This window comes from Saimiri boliviensis, chromosome 17, assembly GCF_048565385.1.
Source record: "Saimiri boliviensis isolate mSaiBol1 chromosome 17, mSaiBol1.pri, whole genome shotgun sequence".
NCBI lineage: Eukaryota > Metazoa > Chordata > Mammalia > Primates > Cebidae > Saimiri > Saimiri boliviensis.
In genome coordinates, this window is record NC_133465.1 from 20,928,020 (window position 1) to 20,951,615 (window position 23,596).

Here is a 23,596-nt window from a genome sequence, read left to right on the forward strand (position 1 = left end):
TGGAGCCCCGGGCCGCTGCCTGCCCCTCCTCCAGGAAGGAGTGGCGTGGCCAGGTCTCCCACATAGCCGGATGCGGCAGCCTGAGGTGGGAGGGTCTGAAGCCTGCAGATGGGGTGGGGTGGGCCAGCCTCCTGCTCCTTCTGCATCCTCGAATCTGGAACAATCCCTCCCACCCAAGCTCTGAGCTCAAGGTGACCAGAAGCAAGCCCTGGGGAGCCAGGCACCTGGGCCAAGTTCTGCCTACCAGCTGGGACTCGATGGCCACCTCTTCTGTCGGGGTTCACTTTCCACAGCTGTCCATCAGCCGCTCGGACCACACCAAGGGTCTCTGGTGATTTTTCTTTTTTGCTGAGGAGGTGCCCGTGCCCTTTTTTCCAAATGAAATCTCATGCCAAAGTCTCCCTGTCCACCTCATCAGATAAAAGCCAAAGCAGAGAGCAGAGGCCCTGGCGGACGCGGGACGGGACCCACCGGCTCACAGCGGCTTTCCCACCACCCCTCCCCTGCCTCTCCCCGGAATTCCCAAGCCCAACGTGCAGAATCTGACGCACACCCACCGCCTGCCCTCCTACCAGAATGGACAGCTGAAACCTTAGCTTCTGTGAGTGGGTTCTGAGCAGTTCCCACGGCAGCTCTCCCTCAGGGTTGGGGACGTGTGGGGACAGAGAGATTAGGCGCTTTGCAAGGACGCCCCCAGGTCAGAGTGCCGGCTCTGGAGCTCCGGTCTTATCTCCACTCCTCTCCCTGCTCTGGGAAACTGGGCTTTTGCTCTGCTGGTGTGGCTCCCTCGTCTATCTAGTCCGACAGGCAGGCGAGTCTGGGCCATCCTGTGTCTCGGGTCAGGTGAAGTCCTTCCTGAAGCCAGGGCAGCTCAGCTCTTGCCTCCAAAGGCACAAACACATGGTGCCCAGCCCTCCTGGCCCCTGCCCAGGGCTGCAGTCCCCCCTGGGGCCTAGATCCTCCCCCAGCACCACCACCGTCCCCACCCCAGGCCACGGCAAGGGCAGGGCTGGCCGTAAGGGGGCCACCGGGGGTCTGCAGCGACTGCGGGCTTGAGGGAGGCCAGCAGAGCCCACCCTACGTGACCCCATCAGCATTCACCTGCAGCCTCAGCCCTAACTCAAGGGATTCTCTGGCAACCCTCCACTGCGTCCTCCTCCCAAGCTTTCAGAAAACATGGAGAAAGTGGGACAGCCCTGGGGCTGGTTCTTTGGGTTCCTGGGAGGAGGGAGTCCTCGCCTGGAGGGAGGTTAGCTGCTGGGAGGAATCGACGCCTGCCGCTTTCACCCCCCGCGGGCACGCTGAACGCTCATGGACTCAGAGGGCACTTTCAGAAGGGTCACCTGAGGTTGTGGCCAGCGGAGAGCAAGCCCAGGGCCTGTGCCTGTGTGTGTGGGCCTCGGCATCCAGGCTGAGAACACCTTTGTCTGGGTTTGTCGGGGTGCGGGATGTTCTCAGGGCCTAAATGTGGTGGCCCCTGAGGTCCCGTCTGGACCGGCTTCTCTGCTCGGTGCCCACCCCTCAGAGGTGGGTCTAGGGGAGCAAGCGCCTAGCCTGCCTGCCGAGGTGGCACTTCCCACGGTGGGTAGGGGAGGAGGAAGCTGGGGGAGAAGTGGCGGGAGGGGGAAGTTGTGGGGGAGGGGGAAGTTGTGGGCGAGGGAGGGGGGAACCATGGAAACTGGCTCATGCCTCCATCTGCTTCCTGTTGGATGCTTCCTGCCCAGAACCCACTGGGCAGAGTCCAGGCTCCCCAAATCAGGAACACCTGGGAGGGGGAGGCGGCAGAGCAGGGCTGACGAGAGGTCTATGCTCCCCGTCTGGAAAAGCTCTCGATGGCAGGGTGGGCACTCTTGAAGGACCCTGCCCTGACTTCCCCCACCCAGGACAGGCTCTGCTGCCCACTCTCCAAGGAGAGCCAGGCGTCCAGACCTGCTGTGAAGAGGGACAGCAGGTGGAAGCCTGGGCTGGAGAACAAGTGTGCCCAAAACAGCTGGGGCAGGCGGGGATAGGGCAGGACATGGCCGCCATCACCGAGCCCTGGGAGGAAGCAGGAGTGGAACCAGGCCTGGGCTCAGCCTCCTGGTCCCCGAGCACCTGGGGAACTGGCACAGGGTGGAGCGGCGGCAGAGGGAAGAATCTTCGTGGGCCGGTGCGAGGGCGGCAGGCAGCAGGGACGCGGAACCCCCACGCCAGGGGCAGGCGCTGGGCTCGACGTGCACTCGTGCACTCCCGGCCTTAGCAGGAGCTTGTCTTCCAGGGAGAAGCCACGCCTATATCTGGGACAGGGGACGATGGGCTGGGGACACGTGTGGGGGAACCAAAGGGAAAGGCCCGTATCTTTCCCAGTTGTACCAAGGCCTTCCTCGGGGCCGGGGCCAGGCTGTGGGGAGTGTGGCCCACACAGGAGGCCTGGAAGGATGAAGGGGCGGTGGAGGGAGGCACTGAGGACCCACATTGCCGGCCCTCCATCATCTCCTGGGAGGGGTCCCGGCACTCGAGGCACACCCATGAAGAACGAGACCGAGCAGGAGGGGTCTGGGCTAACATCCCAGAGGCCCCAGGACCCACGGGACCCTCAGGCAGAGTCAACTGGGACAAGAGACTCCTTGGGGACAAGAGGCAGGGAGGTGGAGCAGGCAGCCCGTGACTCCTGCCCTAGTGGGCTCCCGCCACGTGTTCACTGCAGCCTCTTCGTGCTCTGCAGAGTAACTGAAGCCAGAGCTGCGCCGGCCGCTGACAAAGGGCCCTTGTTCTCAGCACTGCACTCGCCCTGCACTCGGCCGACCGCACCAGGCCAGGCTCAGAGCTGCCGCGCTGGGTCACGGCGGGGAAACCGCAGGCTCCCAGGCAGGTGAGGGCTCCAGCCTCAACTCCCTGCCCCGATCACCAGGTTGGTCAGCAGAGCCGGGTCTGAACCCACAGGTTAAGAAAACGATGCCTCAGCCAGCCAAAGGCCCAGACCCCAGAGGCCACTTGTAGGTGGCAACCTTTAGGAGGCGCTGCTGGACAAGTGACACCCAGAACCCCTGCAGGAGGGTGGCGGACAGGGTGCCCAAACCTGCCAGCTTAGGGCAAACCTCGTACTGGCCCCACAGCAGGCCCCATGTCCAGGGATTCACAGCGCTTACATTTAGTCCTTGTCACAGCCCACCGCACAGGTCAGGAAGCTGAGGCTCAGCGAGGCAGAGACTCACTCTGTCCTCCCGGCTAACGAGTGAGAGAGCCAGACTCAGCTCCACGAGACCGGCCTGGCCACAAAGGCCTGCAGCATGGCTGAACGGCCCAAGCCCTCCTGTTTTCTCTACCAGATGGTGAGGTCCTTGCATCCACAGCACAGGACCTGCCATTTAGAGGAAGTATCATCAACAGAAACAAGTGAATAAACCAGTGAAAGCGTAGACGTGCACGCCACAGCCCTGACCGGCTCTGCCAGGTACGAGAGATCCTTTAAGCTGGTGCTGAAGGCAGAGCAGAAACGGTCATCCGCATTTAATCAACAAAGAAACCGGGCTGGACGCAGTGGCTCACGCCAGTAATCCCCTCAACACTTTGGGAGGCCCAGGTGGGCGGATCACCTATGGTCATGAGTTTGAGACCAGCCTGATGAACATAGGGAAACCCCGTCTCTACTAAAAATACAAAAATTAGCCAAGTGTGGTTGCACATGCCTGTAATCCCAGCTACTAGAGACACTGAGGCAGGAGAGTCGCTTGAACCCGGGAAGTGGTGGTTGCGGTCAGCTGAGCGTGCACCATTGTACTCTAGCCTGGGTGATACAGCAAGACTCGTCTCAAAATAAATAAACAAAAATAAATGAAGAGACTAAGGTGCCAAGAGGTCTAGAGACTGACTGTTGGCCCCAGGTGACGGCATCCACACTTGATGCCTCTAAATCACTCATCAGGGAAGCAAAGGGCAGACACAGGAAGGAGGGTCAAGGAGCTGGGACAGTTGACTGGCGAGGGGAAGGCCGGGGCAGGACAGGGGCCCAACTGTGTGCTTCAGCTACAGGAGGCTAACAGTGACCGTCACGCCCTGGGGTCACAGGCCCTGCCTGTCTATCACAGCTGGGAGTCCGGGGGCGGGGGGTGGAAGACAGACTTTGGGTCTGGAGAGAAGGAGGCTGTGCAGTCTCCATCCTCAGGGACCAGGCTCTTTTTCTCACCAAAAGGCAGGAACATTTTAGGTGAAAACAACCCGAATGTGCACAGACAGATGGGTGGATAAACAGACGTGGTACCCACGTCCACGGATGGACGGATAAACAGACGTGGCACCTACATCCACAGATGTACAGACAGATAGATAAACAGACGTGGCACCTACATCCACAGACGGATGGATGGACAGGTAAAGAGAGTGGCACCTATATCCACGGACGGACAGACAGATAAACAGAGATGGCACCTATATCCATGGACGGACGGATGGACGGACAGACAGATAAAGACAGTGGCATCTACATACAGAGAAATCATATCCAGCCTCAGAAAGAAAGGAAATTCAGACACATGACAGCACGTGTGTAAAGCTCAAGGTCAGGAGGACAGATGCTGTCGGACTCCACCTATGAGGGGCTCCCAGAGCGGACGAATTTCTACAGACAGAAAGCAGGCAGGTGGGTACCGGAGGCTGGGGGCGCAGGAGTGGGGAGTTATTTAATGTGGATGGGGTTTCAGCTGGGGAAGGTGAACAAGTTCTGGATCCGGATGTTGGCAACGGCTGCGTATCACTGAATTCACACGCTGCCGCCAAGCTGTGCGTCTAAAAATTATTATTATTATTATCTTTCGAGATGGAGTCTCACTCTGTCACCCAGGCTGGAGTATCATAGCATGATCTCAGCTAACTGCAACCTCCACCTCCCGGGTTCAAGATATTCTCCTGCCTCAGACTCCTGAGGGAAAGGGAAAAACGGATAAAGGGGAGGGATCCTTTCAGGCCCAAACTTTTCCGCCGGGGGCGAGGGTGAGCTGGAGCATCCAGAGGGTGGGAGCCTCCTTCTTGGCCTGGAGCCCTGCCCTTCCCACCATGAGGGCTTTGGCGTGTCTATGCCCAGGGAGGGCTGCCCTGGCCGGCTTTTGTGGGGACACGGAGCCGCCTCCCAGGCACAGGTTGCAGAGGGAGTGTGGGGTGGGGCTGTCCAGGCCTGCATTGAGCTAGGGAACCACCAAGCGGGGGAGGGGGGCCAGGGGTGCAGAGGGCTTCTCCGGCATAAGCAGCTCCCTGGTCTCAGAATCTTCTCCAGTCTGGGGTCAGCGGCAGAAACAGAGCTGGGGAGCCCCAAGGGAAAGCCCTCTCCTGGGGCCCTGCCAGCCAAATGGCCGGACCCTGGGAATATGCTAATCAGCCAGCGGGCAGGTTGCAGTTGGAACGGCAGGGCTGGAAATAGAGCAGGATAAACAGACAGGAGTCCCCTGGGACCCAGAGCCAGGCCAGATGACACACTGGGGGGCTCCCGGCTGAGCGGCCATCAGGATGGGGTCCCTGAGTCCGGGGCCTCGTTCAAGCGCTAACGAGCTCTGAGACTGTGGCTGCATCACTCACCCTTGCTGGCCTCCATTTCCTTCTCCCCAGAAAACAGGACTGGATTAAACGCTGTCTAAGACTTCTTCCAGGCCGGGTGCGGTGGCTCACCCCTGTAATCCCAGCTTTTTGGGAGGTTGGAGCAGGATGATCACCTGAGGCCAGGAGTTCAAGACTAGCCTGGTCAATATGGTGAAACCCCGTCTCTACTAATAATATAAAAATTAGCTGAGCATGGTGGCGGGTGCCTATAATTCCAGCTACTCAGGAGGCTGAGGCAGGAGAATCACTCGCACCCGGGAGGCAGAGGTTGCAGTGAGCCGAGATTGTGCCATTGCACTGCAGCCTGGGCAAGAGAGACTCCATCTCAAAAAGACTTTTGGCAGAAACATCCATGAATCCTCTGCTTGTACTCATTCCTTATACTTGATTGCTCACACCTCCCCGCCACCCTGCGGAAGGCCGGCTGAGCTCCCGAATTTCCCAGGGGCTTCCCGCATATTCCTGCCTCCTGTGAGTGGCCATGCGGGTCCTCCCCCTCACCTCTACCAACAACCCAGCTTCCTTCCTACAGATGCAGAGCCTGCCCACCTTGCTAGAGCAACAGAGCCTTGGCGAGGGACTGGGCTGGCCCTTAGATACAAGGATTTCTATAAAGACTATCAAGTACTTTTAACAATGTATCTAACAAGGTGCTTAGGAAGACTACATCAGAGCCCAGATCAAAAAAGGCTTATAATAGTCCATGAAAATAGAAAAACCAGGCCAGGCCTGGCAGCTCACTCCTGAGGTGGGAAGATCACCTGAGGTCGGGAGTTCGAAACCAGCCTGGCCAACATGGTGAAACCCCATTTCTACTAAAAATACACAAAAAATTAGTGGGGCGTGGTGGTGCCCACCTGTAATCCAAGCTACTCAAGAGGCTGAGGCAGGAGCATTGCTTGAACCCGGGAGGCGGAGGCTGCAGTGGGCCAAGATTTCGCCACTGCACTCCAGCCTGGGTGACAGAGCAAGACTCCACCTCAAAAAAGAAAGAAAATAGAAAAATAGACAAAACACACCTGATTAAATCTACATAAATATGTTCTCCAGAAGTTATCCCGGAGGAGTGGGAATGGAGATGGGTTGGACGAACTGGGAGTGGGCATGGGCTGGGGGAGGGGAGTGGGGATGGGCTGGGAGGAGGGGAATGGGGATGGGCTGGGAGGAGGGGGAGCGGGGATGGGCTGGGAGGAGGGGAGGGGGATGGGCTGGAGGAGGGGAATGGGGGATGGGCTTGGGGGAGGGGGAGTGGGGATGGGTTTACATTTCAAGTCTCTGCTTCTACTGCAATTTTCTTTCTCTGCAAACGTTGCTTTTGCTATTAGAAAAGCCAGTGCTTCCAAATCACTCTAGTTCCACCTCCTGCTTGAAGCCTCCCTAATTCCAGCCCATGATGACCTTTCTGCCTTTGAATTCCTGCAGTACAATCTTCGGTCTCATTATTTACAGCAGGAGGCAGCAGGGCGTCTAGAAACGGGCTCTGGAGGTGGCTGTGCATCCCGGCTTGCTCCTGGGCACATGGCCTTGGCTGGCTCCTCCATTCGCCTTTCTCACTGTGATGACATTCGTACCCCACGGGGCCCTGGGAGGAACCCCAGATGGCAGATGTCAGCATTTACGCTGAGCTGGACTCGTCCTAGGCACTGGCGTGGGCGTGGTTCTGACTGGTACTGCGTTGTTCTGCAGGAGAACATGGACCTATGTTCTTGACTTTCCAACTGACAGGCCAGGACCCCACACCTGCAGAGCGCCACTCCTGGGCTGGGGACCTCACAGATGCACTTAAAGTGCTCCTCCTGCTCTTCTCTTTTCTTTTTGGAGAGAGAATCTCACTCTGTCTCACCCAGGCTGGAGTGCAGTGGCGCGGTCTCAGCTCACTATAACCTCCACCTTCCGGGTTCAAGTGATTCTCCTGCCTCAGCTTCCTGAGTAGCTGGGACTACAGGCACACGCCACCATGCTTGGCTAATTTTTGTATTCTTAGTAGAGATGCGGTTTCACCATGTTGGCCAGGCTGGTCTCGAACTCCTGACCTCAAGTGATCTGCCTGCCTCAGCCTCCCAAAGTGCTAGGATTACAGGCGTGAGAACCACACCTAACTAATTTTTGTATTTTTAGCAGAAATGGGGTTTCACCATCTTGGCCAGGCTGGTCTCAAACTCCTGACCGTGTGATCCACCCACCTTGGCCTCCTGCTGTTTCCCATGTGTGCTCCTCCTCCTTTCTCCAGGGGCACCAGGCACAGGCGTCCCCTGCCCAGAGGGCTGCAAGATCAAGGAGGCGTAAGCTCCCCTGATGCCATAAAGCAGCTCCCCAGCTGCCTCTCCAGCCACCGGCCACACCAGGCCCCCTGCCTCGGCTGGGGAACGTCCTGACAAAGGCCTGAGGCATGGGGCCCTGAACAGGGGAAGGAGTGGGGTCTTCCCCACGCACTGTCCACAGAGGCCTTGGCCGAGGAACTTAGCCTCAGTACCACCGAGTCCTGATCCGTAAAACGGGGAGGAGGGACTATCACTCTCCTTGGAGGGAAAGGACCGGGATCACGCAAGAAGATGACTGGGGAGGGCCTCCAACAGCACCAGGGCCGCAGTCTGTCACTAAAGGCTGCCCCACCCCAGCCCGCAGCGCCGACTCCTGCCCCACTGCCCCATCGGGCGACCAGCCCTGAGGCCGAAGGGTCCCCTGCTTTCTCGAGAGGGGCCGGTAGGAGGGGCTTAGAGAGAAATGGGGGCCACAGAGGCGGGTGTCTTCCTCCTGCCTTTCCCTCAGGCCCCCTGAACATCCCGAGGACTGGGTCCTGTCTCAAAGCCACCTCTGGCTGTGTCCGGGATGCTGGTGCCAGTTCCCTTCCTTAGACAGGAGGCCGGATGGGAGGCAGGGACATGCCATGAGCACAGACCGTTCCGTGGCTCCGTGGGGCCTGGCTTTGTGGGAAAGCTCCGTTTGGACTCTTCACCAGCCTGCCATCCACGGTGGCTCCGAGGGCAGTCAGGGGGCGAGACTTTCTGAGCCACGGCGCACCCCTGGGGAATGCCTCCCCCACCTGAAGCAAGGCTGGTGAGAGGGCCCCCGGCAGAGGGCCAGGGAGCCCTGAGTGCTGGGACTTCAAAGGCCTCCAGGGGACTCCGGCTCTGAACTGCCCGCTCACAGGCCCAGGTCAGCTGGCAGCTGGGAGGTTTGTGTTTCTTTTAATATCAACTCCCAGGCATTTAACATTCCTCGAAGCTTAAACACAGAAACATGTTCCTTACCAGGCCCTGCCTTCTGCTTTGCCAAACATAACCTGGCTTGCCCGCTCCCCCACCGCCTCCATCTGCTCCTGTCTCCAGGATGCTTGGAGTGATGGATGGTGTGTTTCCCCCGGGGCTCATGCAGTTGAGTGAGGAGGAGGAAAGCGCTGGGGCTAAAGGGGCTGAGGTCTGGAGGGGCTGGGGCCCACCGTGCCCGTGGAGCTGGCTGCCCGGCACACCCTCTTAACTCTTCTATTCCACGGCCACCATGGCCAGGGAGTGCGGCATGGTGGCCACTCCTGTCTCTTGCCTTGGGGTCACCCGGGGCCAGACAGGACAGCCCAGAACCCCTCTGTGCCTGTGCCTCTAGCCCAGCCCAGGGACAGGGAGACGGGGCTCCCATCCCCTATCCCTGCAGAGAGCAGCTTCCAGGGACTGGATTTCTAGGGCCCATTTCCCAGATAAGGGAGGACGGGCTGGTGCTGGCCGAGCAGCCCTGTCTCCCTAGCGGCAAGCATCAGGCAGAGACATGTTTAGGAACATGGGGCAGATGCAGGGGAGGCCAGGCCCCTCCCCGTGAGCCCCCAGTTCCAACACCGGAGCCTGAGACGGGGCAGGAGTGGGAGACCTACACAGCTCCCCAGCGGCAGTGCTACCAGCACCCCCAGTTAAACGCCAGACACCAAACTCAGTGGCCTTGACAGTGCATCTGAGGACAAACGCTTCCCGCAAAAAAGCATCGTCTGCTCCCTGTTGTAGATGGAGCCGTCACAGCCTGCACCTGGATGGCCTCTGGGCCACCGTGAAGCCCAGTGCCCCCAAACTGGGGCTCCATCCCAGTGAGCACCCGTTCCCGTCTACCCGGATTGCATGCTCACAGAATCTACCTCCAAACCAGACCAATATGGCACAGCCTGAGGCCACCAAGGTGCCAGACAGGAGCTGGGATGGCTCTGTGCTGAATGCAACCACCGCGCCCCACCCCCCACGCACCTTTTCCGGCTCCCAAGCCTGGTTCTCTTAATGGGTTGGTGAATAGCAGCCATCTTCAAGATAGGCAGAATGTTTTAGAGTTACAGGAGGCACGCAAAGGCACAGAAGCGCTTTTTCTCTAGAGACAGAGTCTCGCTCCATCACCCAGGATTGATCTTGGCTTGTTACAACCTCTGCCTCCCAGGTTAAAGCAATTCTCCTGCCTCAGCCTCCCGAGTAGCTGGGATTACAGTCACGTGCCACCATGCCCAGCTAATTTTTGCATTTCACCATGTTGTCCACACGGGTCTCCAACTCCTGACCTCAGGTGATCCACCTGCCTTGGCCTCCCAAAGTGCTGAGATTACAGGGGTGAGCCACTGCACTCAGTGGCATAAATGCCCTTCACCTGAGGCGCAGCCTCTGCCAACACCCACTAACACCCAGAGTCCACACCTGAAGCCACGGACTCCCAACGCAGTGGGGTGAGGTCCAGCAACGCTCGCAACAAGTCAGAGACGCCCTGCCCCCCGCCCCCGCCCCCCAGCAGGACCCTGGGTCCTGGCAGAACAGCAAACATGTGAGCCGCACGCCTCACTCCGGCCCCACGTCAATGGGGGACACTGCCTATCACACAGACTCTCCCCTCGTGCTCACCGACGCGCCCCAGACCTGTCTCAACACGGCGTTCCGGGAAAAAGCGCCCAGAGACTAAAGCTGGGGTGTGAAAGCAGCGAGTCGTTTCCATCCCGAGGAAGTGTGGGTGACCTGCCTGGGGAGCTGGGCACACCTGGGCCGCGGAGTGTGGATGATCTGGGCACACCTGGGCTACCGGCCACAGTCAGCAGCTGCCTCCAGCAGGGGAGCAGCACTCCAGCCAGCTTGGACGCAGAGTCACACAGGAGCACGCTCCTTGGCCAGGATTCCTCCTCACAGCAGCTCCGCCAGCCTCGCCAGCCTCGCCCCGGGCCTGGCCTCACCCCCGGCCTCGCCCCAGCCCAGCCTCACCTGGATCTGCCCCTTGCCCATGATCTTGTCCACGATCTCGTTGTTGTCCTTGTTGACCTTGCTCTTGTCATAGCACTTCTCATAGCACAGGATCCTCAGGGACTGAGACCCCTCCAGCTCGATCTCAAACTCCTACGGAAACACGAGACAAAGGGCCCTGAACTTCCCCGGCATGGAGACCTGGCTTTCCGGCAGGTGTGGGCCTCAGCTCTGTGAGGAGGAGGGAGTCAGCACAGCCTGCGGAGAATACACCAGATTTCCTGGGGATCTGAGGCCTCCCATCCCTCATGGAGACTGTGGGGATGGAGCTGGCACCGCAGGGTCTGACGCCCAGACACACACGACGCCAGAGGAGCAGGGAGCAGAGAGCGGGAAGCAGACGGAGCTGGTCCAGCAACAAACCGGCTTGCCGGCCCTGGCAGACAGGGCAAGAGCACGGGGCGGTGGGGCACACTCCGTGCAAACTCGGGGGTCCCTGCACAGACGCCAGCCCCGCCACTCACCCCATCTCACCACGGGGCGGTGGGGCACACTCTGTGCAAACTCGGGGGTCCCTGCACAGACGCCAGCCCCGCCACTCACCCCATCTCACCACGGGGCGGTGGGGCACACTCTGTGCAAACTTGGGGGTCCCTGCACAGACGCCAGCCCCGCCACTCACCTCATCCCACTTGGGCTCTGCTGTGTCCCGGAACACCCTGGTTTTGGCTTTGCTGACAAAATAGCCGAAGGAATCCACCTCCAGGGTACAGTATAGGTCTGCAGGGGAAGGACAGGCGGAGATGCCAGTGAGCCGAGAGCCTGGGAGCGGGGCCAGGGCGGGACGCACCGTGCTCAGGAAGGAGTACACTGTGTCTGTCCCTTACACCTCGGCTTTCTCCTCCCTGAATTCCGGGGCCATCTGGCTCCTCCTGCTCCCCTGACCCCTTCTCAGGGGGCTCTACCCTCCCTCCCTCAGCCCACCGTCAGCCCACCCCACACTCTGGCCTCCTCTTCCCTCTAAAGGGTCCTCAAACGTGCCATCTCCCAATCTCCCTCACCATGGAGATGGCGCCGCAAAGTCTTCACCGACCCGCCTGGTGCCACGTCTCCCCATGACACTGGTGCCCAGGTCTCAGCAGCGGCACCTGGGGTGGGAGGCGCTGGAGGCGGTGAGCGACCCTGCCTCTGGGTCCCGAATGCCTGCAGCACCCCCCGCGGCTGTGATGCCCAGCGACACCGCACACCCCCAGGCCCAGCGCCGAGCTTCCCTCCACTGCACTCAACATCAACTAAAGGGACCTTTACTTCCTGAGCATCCTGTCTCTCTCCCTGCAGGACGTAAACACCAGGTGGAGAGAAGCCTTGGGCTTTCCTGCCCGCCAGTGCACCTGCAGGACCACGAACAGGGCTGGGTACCCAGTCGGCACACGGCAAGTGAAGCACCCCCCGACCCTGCCTCCCGCCCCCTGCGCCCAGTGCTCCAGGTAACAAAGCGGTGAAGACAGGGGCGGGAGGGCAGGGCCAGGGGCTTTTCCGTCTGGAACCTGGAATTCAGGCTGAGAATCTATCTTGGGACCCACCTGCTGAACCCACAGTGCTGGCACGAACCCCAGGCCTCTGCAAACCACACCTGCCCTGGGCTCAGACCCGGCAGTCCCCTACCTCGCTGGGAGCTGCAGAGCTTGTTCCCAGGAACTAGAGACGGCATTGGCGGAGCCTTTGGGATACTAGGCCAACCCTCTGTGGTGTGAACCAAGGGGGCAAGGGGCAGAGATCAGAGGGCAGGCACACGTGCAGGTGGCTCACTCCACTTGGCCTCTGGAGCTGCCCAGCTGGGCCGCTCTCCATCAGACAGGCTGGGTGCGGTCAGTGACGCCTGTTATCCCAGCACTGTGGGAGGCCGAGGCGGGCAGATCACCTGAGGTCAGGGGCTTGAGACCAGCCTGGCCAACATGGTGAAACCCCATCTCTATTAAAAAGACAAAAATTAGCCAGGCGTGGTGGCGGATGCCTGTAACCCCAGCTACTTGGGGGCCTGAGGCAGGAGAATTGCCTGAACCCAGGAAGCGGAGGTTGTGGTGAGCCGAGATTGTGCCACTGCACTCCAGCCTGGGCAACAGAGTGAGACTCCATCTCAAAAAAAAAAAAAAAAAAAAAAAAAATCCATTCATCGAGAGAGATCCAAGATGGCTGATCACTAGCAGCTCGCGATTGTAGCTCCCAGTAAAAGTGCAAAGAACGAGAGGACGCCACACCTTCCCATGAATTCTTGCTGCGCACACACCAGGAGATTCCCAGTGGAGGAGCCCCACGGGTCGCCAGCGCGACTCTTGTGACCGGCGAGGCGGTTTTGCCGGCGCCTCGGAGCGTCGGTTCTTGGTGCAGAGTCAGAAAAGCACCATCAATCTTAACGCCACTGATTTAGTCAGTGCAGTGGGTTGCTCAGATTTCGGCGCTGAGAATCAATAAGTTGGACGTCCCCTCGGAAACTCAATTACTAGGACAGTAAATACAGAGACCACAGATGGATAAATTTATAACGAAGGGAAGAAAACAGACAAAACAGGCTGAGAATGCCCAAGATCAGAACGCCTCTCCCTGAGCAGGGGATCCCAGTTCCTCATCAGCAACGGAACAAGGCTTGATGGAGAACGAGTGTGTTCCAATTACAGAAGCAGGCTTCAAAATGTGGATAATGAGAAACTTCTGTGAATTAAAAGAACTTGTTTTAACCCAATCTAAAGTAACTAAGAACCTTGAAAAAAGATTTGATGAAATGTTAACAAGAATACACAATTTAGAGAGGAACATAAGTGAATTGATGGAGCTGAAAAACACAATACGAGAACTTCGTGAAGTATGCACGAGTTTTAACAGCCGAATTGATCAAGCAGAAGAAAGGATATCAGAGGTCGAAGACCAACTCAATGAAATAAAACTAGAGGACAAGATTAGAGAAAAAAGGATAAAAAGGAACGAGCAAAGTCTCCAAGAAATATGGGACTATGTGAAAAGACCTAATCTACGTTTGATAGGTGTACCTGAATGTGACGAAGAGAATGAATCCAAGCTGGAAAATACGCTTCAGGACATTATTCAGGAAAATTTTCCCAACTTAGTAAGGCAGGATAATATTCAACTCCAGGTAATACAGAGAACACCACAGAGATATTCCTCAAGAAGAGCAACTCCAAGGCACATAATCGTCAGATTCGCCAGGGTTGAAATGAAGGAGAAAATACTAAGGGCAGCCAGAGAGAAAGGTCAGGTTACCCACAAAGGGAAGCCTATCAGACTTACAGCAGATCTCTCAGCAGAAACCCTACAAGCCAGAAGAGAGTGGGGGCCAATATTCAACATCTTTAAAGAAAAGAATTTTCAACCCAGAATTTCACATCCAGCCAAACTAAGCTTCACAAGTGAAGGAAAAATAAAGTTTTTTGTGAATAAGCAAGCACTCAGAGATTTCATCACCACCAGGCCTGCTTTACAAGAGCTTCTGAAAGAACCACTACATATAGAAAGGAACAAACAGTATCAGCCTTTCTAAAAAAATTATCAAAAAGAGCATCAATATAATGAAGAATTTACATCAACTAATGGGCAAAATAGCCAGCTAACATTAAATGGCAGTATTATACTCACATATATTATTATTAATTCTAAATTTAAATTGACTAAATCCCCCAATCCAAAGACAGACAGGCAATTTGAATAAAAAACTAAAACCCATCAGTACGCTGCATCCAGACCCATCTCACATTCAAGGATACACAAAGACTCAAAACAAGGGATGGAGAAGGATTTACCAACCAACCAGAGAGCTAAAATAAATAAATAAAAAGCAGAAGTTGGCTGGGCGCGGTGGCTCACGCCTGTAATCCCAGCACTTTGGGAGGCCGAGGCGGGTGGATCAGGAGGTCAAGAGATCGAAACCATCCCGGTCAACATGGTGAAACCCCGTCTCTACTAAAAATACAAAAATTAGCTGGGCATGGTGGCACGTGCCTGTAGTCCCAGCTACTAGGGAGGCTGAGGCAGGAGAATTGCCTGAACCCAGGAGGCGGAGGTTGCGGTGAGCCGAGATCGCGCCATTGCACTCCAGCCTGGGTAACAAGAGCGAAACTCCGTCTCAAAAAAAAAAAAAAAGCAGAAGTTACAATTAAGCAACAAAGATTAAAAGAAGCAAAGAAGGACATTATATAATGATAAAAGGATCAATGTGGCTGGGCACAGTGGCTCAAGCTTGTAATCCCAGCACTTTGGGAGGCCAAGGCGGGTGGATCACGAGGTCGAGAGATCGAGACCATCCTGGTCAACATGGTGAAACCCCGTCTCTACTAAAAATGCAAAAAACTAGCTGGGCGTGGTGGCGCGTGCCTGTAATCCCAGCTACTCAGGAGGCTGAGGCAGGAGAATTGCCTGAGCCCAGGAGGCGGAGGTTGCGGTGAGCCAAGATCGCGCCATTGCACTCCAGCCTGGGTAACAAGAGCGAAACTCCGTCTCAAAAAAAAAAAAAAAAGGATCAATGCAACAACAAGAAGAGCTAAAGATCCTAAATATATACGCACCCAATACAGGAATACGCAGACATACAAGACTTATGAAGAGACTTAGACTCCCACATAATAGTGGGAGACTTCAACGTTAATATTAGACAAATCAGTGAGACAGAAAATTAACAACTATATCCAGGACTTGAACTCAGATCTGGAACAAGCAAATGTAATTAACATTTATAGAACTCTCCACTTTAAATATACAAAATATATACTCTTATCAGTACCACATCATATCAACTTAGAAGTTTAAACGAAAAAAAAAAAAAAAAAAAAGGCAGCTTTCCCACAGAAAGGAGAGTGCAGCTGCTCCAAGAAGCCTCCGGCTGGGGCAACAGGAAGGAGACCGGGGCGGGTATCAGACCACACAGAGCATGGCTGTGGGTTCGCAGGACAACGCAGAGGTGCTGAGCACCCCGGCCTGGCCCTGACCTGGGAGGGGCTGTGCGTCTGGGATGGGCCGTGAAGTGCTGTCTTCACGACTGATCTTGGTGTGAGCAAACCCCGCTTCAGGGGCTGGGGGACAGCTCCCGGGGCCAGAGCGAGGGCTCCAGAATCAGACCGTCCAGGTCCACATCCTGCTCTGCACACATCACCTGACTTCTCTCCCGGGTTCCCCGTCTGCACTACAGGAACGGCCTTGGTGCCAACACCCTGGGCCTGCCTGTCCGGAGGCTGTGAGTTTAGCGGGACATGAAGCCACGCTGCAGATACAGGGCCTCACCTCTGAGTGAGAACAGACATGTGAGGGGCGGGGTGGGGGAAGGGAGTGAGGATGCTCTGGGGCTAAGGAGAGACTCTGGAGCAGCTTGGCCGGTTCTGGCACCTGCCCAGGCTGGGCTCCCCAAGGTGCGGATGGGGCTCCCTGAGGTGAGGACCTCCCGGCCCACGGGCAGCAGGAGAGGGAGGAGGGCGGCATCCGGGTGCTGCAAAGACACGGGCAGGCGGGACAGTCCCGAGGCACTCACTAGCCAGACATGCCTCAGTGGCAGCCCCCAGGAAGGGGAGTCTGTGGGTTTCGAGAGGATTCAGGAAGCTTCCACCTTAACCAGCCACCCCAGTAACGGTGTGGAGGTCCTGGCCAGACTTTGAGAAGCACCCTAAAGGGAAGAGCTCAGGCTCTGGGCCTAGAAGACGTGGTCTCTGCTGCACCACCTGCTACCGTGCGACCCCAGGAAGGACCCGGAACCCGCCGTGCCTCAGCACCCTCGTGGGGAAAACAGGGATGGTTTTTGTGACCTCAGCAGGATGCCAGAGGCTCAGAGCAGGCCATGAGCCCAGAAGGCTTTGAACCTGCCACAGGCTTTGAACCCACCACAGGCTTTGAACGTGCATGCTTGCCCACACACCAGCCCACACGCAGCCCATGCCGGCCCACACGCAGCCCACGCCAGCCCACACACAGCCCATGCTGGCCCACACACAGCCCACACGCAGCCCATGCCAGCCCACGCCACCCCACACACAGCCCACGCTGGCCCACACACAGCCCATGCCGGCCCATACACAGCCCACACGCAGCCCATGCTGGCCCACACACAGCCCACATGCAGCCCACGCCGGCCCACACGCAGTCCATGCCGGCCCACACACAGCCCACACACAGCCCACGTGGGCCGGCCACGCTCTCGCTTTCCCCAGTGCACGGCAGGGGCTCCGCAAATTGGCGACTTCACTCAGCATCTCTGAGTCCTGTTCATCCCACGGTAAAGGAAGCCTGGTTCCCAGCCTCAGAGAACTCACAGTGGGAGCAGCACATTGTAACAAAACAGCACAGTGGCTGCTAAAACTAGCTTGCACGAAGAAGGGAGGCCAGTTTGCCCCAGGAACTCAGGGAGGCTTCCTGGGCAAGGCCGATCTAATGGCCACGGCATCACCTGCATGGGGCGCGGCAGGGAGGGGGCGAGGGCAGACCGAACCTGCCAGTGAGGAATGGGAAGGGCAGGTGGAGAGGGAGGAGTCAGGATCCCTCGGAGGTTAAGTCTTCCCTCGTCTCTGTGACTCAGTTACCGCCTCTGGCAAATGGGTAGAAACTCTTAGCTGTCTAGACTTGCCAATTCCTGTGTGGATAAAAAGTGCCACCAGGCTGGGCATCATAGCTCATGCCTGTGATCTCAGCCCTTTGGGAGGCTGAGGTGGGTGGGTCGCTTGAGCCCAGGAGTTCAAGACCAGCTTGGGCAACATGGTAAGAACCTGTCTCTACAAAAAATTTTTCTTTTTTAAAAAAACTACACTCAGGCTGGGCGTGGTGGCTCATGCCTGTAATCCCAGCACTCTGGGAGGCTGAGGCGGGCGGATCACCTGAGGTCAGGAGTTCAAGACCAGCCTGACCAACATGGAGAAACCCCATCTTTAAAAAAAAAAGAAATTAAAAAAATTCAGAAAACAACACTCCTATTTTATGAAACACCAAAACAAATTTAGGATGACGAATCTACAGATTTAGGAGACCACAGAAAAGGGGAGAAAAAGGGGTGAGCGTGGCCGGGCATCAGTGTCACACAAACACAGTCGTATCTCAGCCGGCTCTCAGGTCAAAACTCATAAGCATGACTGCCTGTTTGTGGAGGCCCAGAGAGGTTAAGAAACTTGCCCAAGGTCCTACAGCCTGTCAGGGGCGGATGTGAATTGGGGTCCACGTGTTCTGTCGCTCTAGGATTTCAGACAGCGTTGGGGTGGGAGTGGGGCTTGAGAAAGAGGGCATTGAAGAAGGAGGGCAGGGGTGACCTCCCTGCTGGGAGGAGCTGGCTTCTGGCCTTCTGGGGATGCCCCATGGCTAAAGGCAAGCTGGCGGCCCCCCGCCTGGGCAGAACAGAGCACAGCAGGACCCGCAGTGGCCCGCCCAACTTACTGGCTGATTGCTTGAATCCCTTGGCGGAGTGGACGATGACGTGAAGGAAGCCGTAGAGTCCCGGAGACTCGTCGTCTGCAAGAGAGAAAGGCCCCCAGGGTGGCAGGTGGTCAGCGGCTCTGTCCGCCCAAGCTGGTGGGAGGCTCAGCCCGTGTCTCGGTCCAATGTCGCCACCTAGTGGCCGGAGGGAAACATTTCCGAAGCCCACGGCTTCCTGGGACGTGAGCTGCCCCTGGACGGCTCCTGGCTCAGCCATCCCCCGCCCAGGACTCAGAACCATCCCCCACGGGTACCGCTCCTCCCTCTGAATCCTTCCTACCCTGGTGGCAAAAACAGCCATACGATCAATCAATCTGCTAGTGAAGTGGAGAAGGCCCAGCCATGCCCCTGCCTGGGACACGGGGTCCCTGGACGCCCCTCCTAGGTGGAGGAAAGCTTCCCTTCAGAACCCTGCTCACAAAGTGGCCCATCCCCAGCACCGCAGGCAGCTAGAATCCAGCACTCTGCCTCAGCTCCAGTGCTGACCGCCGCCCTCTTCTGCCCAGAAACCCCTACGCGCTCCTGCGCTTACAGTCTGAACTCCAGACTTCCTTGCTTGGTGTTGGAGACCTTTCAAGAGCTGGTGCCGGAAACTTCCAGCCTTCCTTCCCATATGCTGTTTTATCTGCCCGCTCCCTATCTCACGAACATACTAACAGCACAATCTCAGCGTACCAGGGCCAGCTCTTCTCTCATGCCAGATGAGGGGCCCGAGGAAAAGGTGGGGTTCCCCGGAACTCAGCAGGCAGTCGCCTCATCCAGGCTGTATCCCTGACCACTGGACAGTCTCAGCAAAGCCGAGCAGGGATCAGTCATTCACAGCCACGTGTCTATCTGGGTCCTTAGGGGAAGCCAGCAACGTTGCAGGGGCTGGGACCTGCCGGTGGGGATCCTCGGGCTCCAGAACTTACCGTCTTTATTGCTGGTGACAGGAATGTTGTGTACAGTCCTAAGCTTGAAACAGGATCCCGTGAGCACCTGGAGCTCCACTGAGCTCAGGACAAAGGCCTGAAGATCTGAAGGGAGAGCCAAGGGAGAAGGGAGTGTCGGCAGTGGTCCACTAAGACCTGCTGCTCTTCCCTGGGGCTGCTGCAGGAAAACAGCATAATCCCTGGGGCAGAGTTGGTCCCTGGGAGGGTGGGGGAGGACTTGTGGGCATGTGGGGGCTGGTGTAGGTGCTGTCAGAGGGGTCAGGGCAGGAGACTCTAACCGAAGAGGTTTGCGTGTGTGCGTGTGCGCGTGCATGTGTGCGTGTGCGTGTGTTCGCTTTTTTGAGATGGAGTCTTGTTTTGTCACCCAGGCTGGAGTGCAGTGGCGTGATCTTGGCTCACTGCAACCTCCACCTCCCAGGTTCAAGGGATTCTCCTGCCTCAGCCTCCCGAGTAGCTGGGGCTATAGGCTCATGCTACCATGCCCAGCTAATTTTTGTATTTTTAATAGAGACAGGGTTTCACCACATTGGCTAGGCTGGTCTCGAACTCCTGACCTCAGGTGATCCACCTGCAGTGCTGGGATTATAGGCATGAGCCACTGCACCTGGCGTGTGTGTGCGCGCATGTGTGTGTCTGTGAGACAGTGAGAGAGACACAGAGAAAAAGGGGGAGACAGAGCGCAAGAGCGAGTGTGCGCCCAGGGTGGGCTCTGGGTCCAGTCCCAGCACTAAGTCATCTTTTTAAGCAAATCACTTAAAATTCTTTGGGTCTCCGCCGGGCGCGGTGGCTCAAGCTTGTAATCCCAGCACTTTGGGAGGCCGAGGCGGGTGGATCACGAGGTCAAGAGATCGAGACCATCCTGGTCAACATGGTGAAACCCCGTCTCTACTAAAAATACAAAAAATTAGCTGGGCATGGTGGCACGTGCCTGTAATCTCAGCTACTCAGGAGGCTGAGGCAGGAGAATTGCCTGAACCCAGGAGGCGGAGGTTGCGGTGAGCCGAGATCCCGCCATTGCACTCCAGCCTGGGTAACAAGAGCGAAACTCTGTCTCAAAAAAAAAAAAAAAAAAAATTCTTTGGGTCTCAATTAATCTGTAACATCCTTCAATGCCACCTCCCTGGCACCTTCAAGGGTGACTGTGAGGGCCACAGAGGAGACACTGGGTACGAAATGCCACTGGGGAGTGTGCGGGGCCGGGCTTTACCCTTCTTCTGCAGTTTCTGAATCGCTTCTCTCCACTCCGACCTCTCGTAGTCCGAAGACAGCAGGAACAGGTAACTCTGAAGAGAGGAGGTGACAATGCCATTGTGGCCACAGTTGGGCCAAGCACCCTCCCAGACACGGGGACCCCGACAGGGCTCCAGGCACCTTCCCAGACACGGGGACCCCGACAGGGCTCCTTCTATATATATATATATATATATATATATATATATATATATATATATATATATATACATACATACATATATATATTTTTTTAAGATAAAGTTTTGTTCTTGTTGCCCAGGCTGGAGTGCAATGGCACGATCTTGGCTCACTGTAACCTCTGCCTTCTGGGTTCAAGTGATTCTCCTGCCTCAGCCTCCAGGGTAGCTGGGACTACAGGCACGCACCACCAGGCCCAGCTAATTTTTGTATTTTTAGTAGAGACGGGCTTTCACCATGTTAACCAGGTTGCTCTCAAATTCCTGACTTCACGTGATCTGCCCGCCTCATCCTCCCAAAGTGCTGAGATTACAGGCCTGAGCCACTGTGCTGGCCCAAAGCTTCTCCTTATCAGGCACCGCTGACCTTGGAGGAGGTAGCTGGGGGTGGTGGGGGGAGGAGGAGCTCCTTCCTGGGAAGCCAAGGTGACAGGAGCGCCGTGCCAGGAAAGACCAGCAGAGGGCACTAACTCCACATGAGTTGGGAGCATGAGTCAACAGTCGGAGCCATGGCAGCCTCCTTAGGAATAGGGGGCCTGAGCCTCTGATTCCTGCAGGTCAGGGCCAGGAGCCCCAGGGCAGGCAGTGCAGGACTAAGCAGGGGTGTCCTGTCCCACCCCACCCTCCTGACCTTTCCATTGCGATTGTGGATCCTGAAGGGGATTGTGGGGGAGTTGAGCAGCAGCAGGAATTCGTTCTCAAACATCTTCTTCTTTAGGCGCTCGATGGCCCGGCTCTGGCCTTTGTTGGCTTTCTGCAGGAGACGGGGACAAGGAGGGTCCCTCACACTCGGACACCCCTTCTCACAGGCCCTGCTCAGCACAACATTCCCGTTAATCATGGCCTTTTTTTTTTGAGACAGTCTCACTGTGTTGCCCAGGTTGGAGTGCAGTGAGTGGTGTGATCTCAGCTAACTGTGGCCTCCACCTCCCAGGTTCAAGCGATTCTCCTGCCTCGGCCTCCCAAATAGCTGGGACTACAGGCACGCGCCACCACGCCCAGCTAATTTTTGTCATTTTAGTAGAGATGGGGTTTCACTGTGGCCAGGCTGGTCTCGCTCTCCTGACCTTGTGATCCGCCTGCCTCGGCCTCCCAAAGCGCTGGGATGACAGGCGTGAACCACGCGCCTGGCCGTGCTCTTTACATTTTCTGTATTTCGTGATGTTTTGACACCTTGGGGCAGGAGCAGGGGTACCTGGGTGAGAAACAGCTCCATCCAGGGCTCGCTGGTTCCTGATACTACATGACGCCCTGTGAGCGCCTTTCATACGCCTAACAACTGATCAGAGCCCGCATCCCAAGCACCTTCCCTACTGACCCCCACTCACCAAGCCAGCCATCTCCTCTGCCCCATACCACCCAGGGCCAGGACCCAGGTCGCTAGAGACCAGCCCTCCACCCCTCCAGCCCAGGGCTGCCAACATCGCTGAAGTCAGCCAGTGCCAAGCCTTTCCCTGCCCTGCCCTCCCGTTTCTCCACAGAAAACACAGGAAAGCTGTGGCCACACCTTCCTTCCACTCCCACCTCCGGTTCAACGCTGGCGCCTCCCCACGTGGCCCTGGGCGGGGCCCTACGCCTCCTTCTCTGGGGAGCCCTGAACAATATGAATATGATGGTAGCTCTGTGCCGTCGCCCTGTCGCCTCCATACGTTAAACCCTGGGTACAACAGAGACGCCTGCTTTAATAAACCTCAGACGCCTTTCCGCATAAAGCCCTGACTGCTGGCCTGGCACCCAGACCTTATGGCAGGGTTCCAGCCTCCCTGCCCAGCAGATAACCCACTCTGCCCCCTGGGCTCAGCCTCCCTCCCTAACCAGCCATGGCTGGCAGAGGTCGCCTGCTCAATGTTCCAAGTTTCTGTCTGTTTCATGAAGGATTCTCTCCCTTTTATTAACCACAATTATGCTTCAAGTCTCAGCTCCCAAGATTGTCCTTAAGCTCCTCAGCCAGAATTCATCTATGTAGTTTTTTTTTTTTTTAAACTCACTGGACTGGCAAAATTGTAATGAATGTTTGCAGCTGGTGTTGTGACACTGTGGGGGACAGTGAGTCTCGCTCACCGCAGGGGGAACGTCACCAGACACAACTTTTTCAGAGGTAAGCCGGGCAACTCTGCGCACTAACTCCACCCGACCATCCCCCTGGAGGGAAGCTACTGCAGAGAAGCACGTGTGCCGTGATGTTTGCGTGGACCTGCCTGCTGAGAGTGACGGATCGGAAACAATCTAAATACCCAAAAACGTTGTGTGCGGTGAAGCAGCAGAGCAGGATTCAGCTGTCAAAAAGGATCTGAGGGGCTGGGGGCGTGGCTCATGCCTGTAATCCCAGCACCCTGGGAGGCCAAGGCAGGTGGATCACGAAGTCGAGAGATCGAGACCATCCTGGCCAACATGGTGAAACCCTATCTCTACTAAAAATATAAAAATTAGCTGGGCGTGGTGGCACATGCTTGTAGTTTCAGCTACTTAGGAGACTGAGGCAGGAGAATCACTTGAACCCGGGAGGTGGAGGTTGCGGTGAGTCGAGATCACACCACTGCACTTTAGCCTGATGACACTCCATCTCAAAAAAAAAAAAAAAAAAAAAAAGCATCTGAAATTGCCAGGCACGGTGGCTCACACCTGTAATCCCAGCACTTTGGGAGGCTGAGGTGGGCAGATCACCTGAGGTCAGGAGTTTGAGACCAGCCTGGCGAACATGGCAAAACCCCGACTCTATTAAAAATGCAAAAATTAGCTGGGCAGGGTGGCACGTGCTGTAATCCCAGCTACTCTGGAGGCTGAGGCAGGAGAATAGCTTGAATCTGGGAGGTGGAAGTTGCACTGAGCTGAGATTGCACCACTGCACCCCAGCCTGGGTGACAGGGCAAGACTCCATCTCAAAAAAACAAAACAAAAAAAGAATCTGATGCATCCAAAGGGCTCAAAGATGCACTGTGACATGAAATGCTCAAGCTACAGGTCAGCACGTGTAGTCTAGTCTCATTGTACACACATGTACCCACACACACTTGCACACACACCC

General features: G+C 56.7%; 1 protein-coding gene across 6 annotated transcripts in view; it reads right to left on the reverse strand.

The window, feature by feature from the left end:
• The window catches only part of ABR (ABR activator of RhoGEF and GTPase), a 210,958-nt gene that overhangs the window by 32,747 nt on the left and 154,615 nt on the right, over positions 1-23,596 (reverse strand). For all 6 annotated transcript variants that reach the window (XM_039475784.2, XM_039475785.2, XM_039475791.2 and 3 more), the window contains 6 exons: positions 21,203-21,325; positions 20,349-20,424; positions 19,121-19,225; positions 18,171-18,245; positions 11,440-11,537; positions 10,779-10,910 (listed from right to left, as the gene is read on the reverse strand). In XM_039475784.2, the coding sequence (XP_039331718.1) occupies positions 10,779-10,910; positions 11,440-11,537; positions 18,171-18,245; positions 19,121-19,225; positions 20,349-20,424; positions 21,203-21,325 (609 nt within the window). The remainder of the gene's footprint in view (positions 1-10,778; positions 10,911-11,439; positions 11,538-18,170; positions 18,246-19,120; positions 19,226-20,348; positions 20,425-21,202; positions 21,326-23,596) is intronic.